The sequence below is a fragment of the Rutidosis leptorrhynchoides genome, chromosome 4, assembly GCF_046630445.1.
Source record: "Rutidosis leptorrhynchoides isolate AG116_Rl617_1_P2 chromosome 4, CSIRO_AGI_Rlap_v1, whole genome shotgun sequence".
NCBI lineage: Eukaryota > Viridiplantae > Streptophyta > Magnoliopsida > Asterales > Asteraceae > Rutidosis > Rutidosis leptorrhynchoides.
The window spans coordinates 13993120-13995246 of NC_092336.1; the positions used below are offsets into that span (position 1 = coordinate 13993120).

Below are 2127 nucleotides of genomic sequence, written 5' to 3' on the forward strand. Positions count from 1 at the left end.
GGTAAAAAATGTAAACTCCATAAGGGTCTAAAGTTAAAGTTCAAGGGTCAAATCGTAACTTCTTTATTTTCCATAAAACTCCCCAACAAATCCACCTAAATTTTTAACCGCCTTTAAATTTCCGTACGACTTGGGATAGGTTTAACCGACATAACCATTAAACACGAAATAATTTTACGAACCAAACACAACAAATTATATCCGAAACGAAGTCCCGACGCGGAGTGAGGGCTCCTCCACTAGTTGTATAAATAAATTACAATACTCGTAGTAAACAGTAAATCCAAATCATTCTCTTAAATGAGAATCTGAGTTAAGATAAATAAGCAATTAGTTAGCTAGATTACTACTATACATCCCTAGTTTCTTTCTTCATGATATAATGGTTTCATACTTGATGATACTTCATGAGTTACCACACTGGAACCACATGACGAAGAAGACGAACATGAACTAGCTTCGTTGCAGTCTATCAAATTTTCTTCATTTCGAGTTAAATTCATTTGTGCAAGTTGTTCTCGCGAATTCAAACTCATCATTTTATCATCCTCAATTAAATTTCTACCTCTTTTATTCATAAATAAATGACACAATACCCAATTTCCCATTTGAATCCAAGATTTCTACAAAGCAGAAGATAATTAAGATCATTAGAGTATAATCTTAAGCAGATTCTTTTCCATGCATTATAAAATCATAATGATTTAAGAATAATTAATAAGTTACCTTATCATTGGAGGTGGTTGATGGTAAAGTAAGTGATTGAACAAGGCGATATTCGTGCATGACCCAATGAGTCCTAATCGATGAAGGTTTGCTTTTGTAAAACACGAGTGTCTTCTTCATCCCTATAATCGTCTCTTTCCTTCTTGAAATGGGATGGTTGGTGCAACATCTAGTGATACACTTGTCGAAACCAGTTGCTTTCCAATACCCGTCGTTACTCATTCTATTCACTCGATTTCCATGCCCATACTTGGCTTCTTTCTTGCTAAAGAAGTATCTTTCTTGCTCCCTTTCCCCTATTGTCACATTCGAATCAAAATAAGTTAGCATTTTAGATATCAACATAAAACCATATCAAGATAGTGTGGCGGTTAAGGTCCTGATATCCATATATGGGGTTTCAGGTTCAAACCGCACTAGAAGCCTTGGGGTGGTCGTGAAAAGGGTTGAAAATGGTAATGGAATAAGCCGATAGCCTGAGCAGGTAAAACTTTATCTATTTACTCGTTTATATTAGCTAGATATCTTATCGTACAAAATAAAACACACAAATGTGATCCGCTATTTGGATTTTCAAGAATTTCTAGGATTTAACGGGAGTCCTAACCTGGCAAGTCCCAAGGATTGTATTGGAAAATGTTGATGATTTCCGGAACAACTGAAGCAGGCAATGGGTATGACAAGACTTTACGAACAAGATACTGAAACACTATCTCTTGATCGGTAGGTTGAAACCGAAACCCCGGTGGCAATTTGATTGTTCCGAAAGTGCGATTTTCTTTAACGTAGTTATTAGGGTTTTCTGCATGGTTCTTGTCTTCAATAATGGACATGAAGTTGTAACTCAACTTAACACTTCCAAAGAAATGAAGGAAATTGTGAATGTGAAGAAAAGGTTGAGTCTTGAGTGGAAGTAGGGAACATAAGGGGTCCCTTTATATAGCAATGAATTGAAGTAACTAAATACAGTAGTACCCTATATAACGATCATAGAATCAATATTTAAAAGTAATGTCTTTTAATTAACTTTGGTCAATTCGGAACATCTTTTTCATATGGTACTTGCCCATTAAGTTTTGTGGGCATATACTCAACACTCATCATGTTAAATTCTTAATGAAATTAATTATAGATGTTTCAATTTATCTATTAAATTAGGTTATAGACATATATTTGAAGTGCCAATTAAGTTTTGACGAAATTTGAGTAGTTAACGAAATTTAACTAACGATCTTTGCTAATAAATTGGACAATATTAACTCATTTTATTTGTTACTAAAATAATAATTCATTTGGAATGAATTAAAGTATATGATCATTTTATAACATCATGAAAATTCATTTTACCTTTATTGGTAATATTAGACATTTATGTTATCCTTTGGGCCATTTACCATTTGA

General features: G+C 33.6%; 1 protein-coding gene across 1 annotated transcript; it reads right to left on the bottom strand.

Moving 5' to 3' along the window:
• Positions 1 to 206: 206 nt before the first annotated feature.
• On the bottom strand, positions 207 to 1617 carry LOC139845030 (NAC domain-containing protein 83-like). The gene is made up of 3 exons (XM_071835251.1): positions 1334 to 1617; positions 727 to 1022; positions 207 to 623 (listed from the first exon to the last, which is right to left on the bottom strand). The coding sequence occupies exons 1-3, from the start codon at positions 1557 to 1559 to the stop codon at positions 360 to 362; spliced, it is 786 nt and encodes a 261-aa protein (XP_071691352.1). The 5' UTR covers positions 1560 to 1617; the 3' UTR covers positions 207 to 359.
• Between the last annotated feature and the right edge of the window lie 510 nt (positions 1618 to 2127).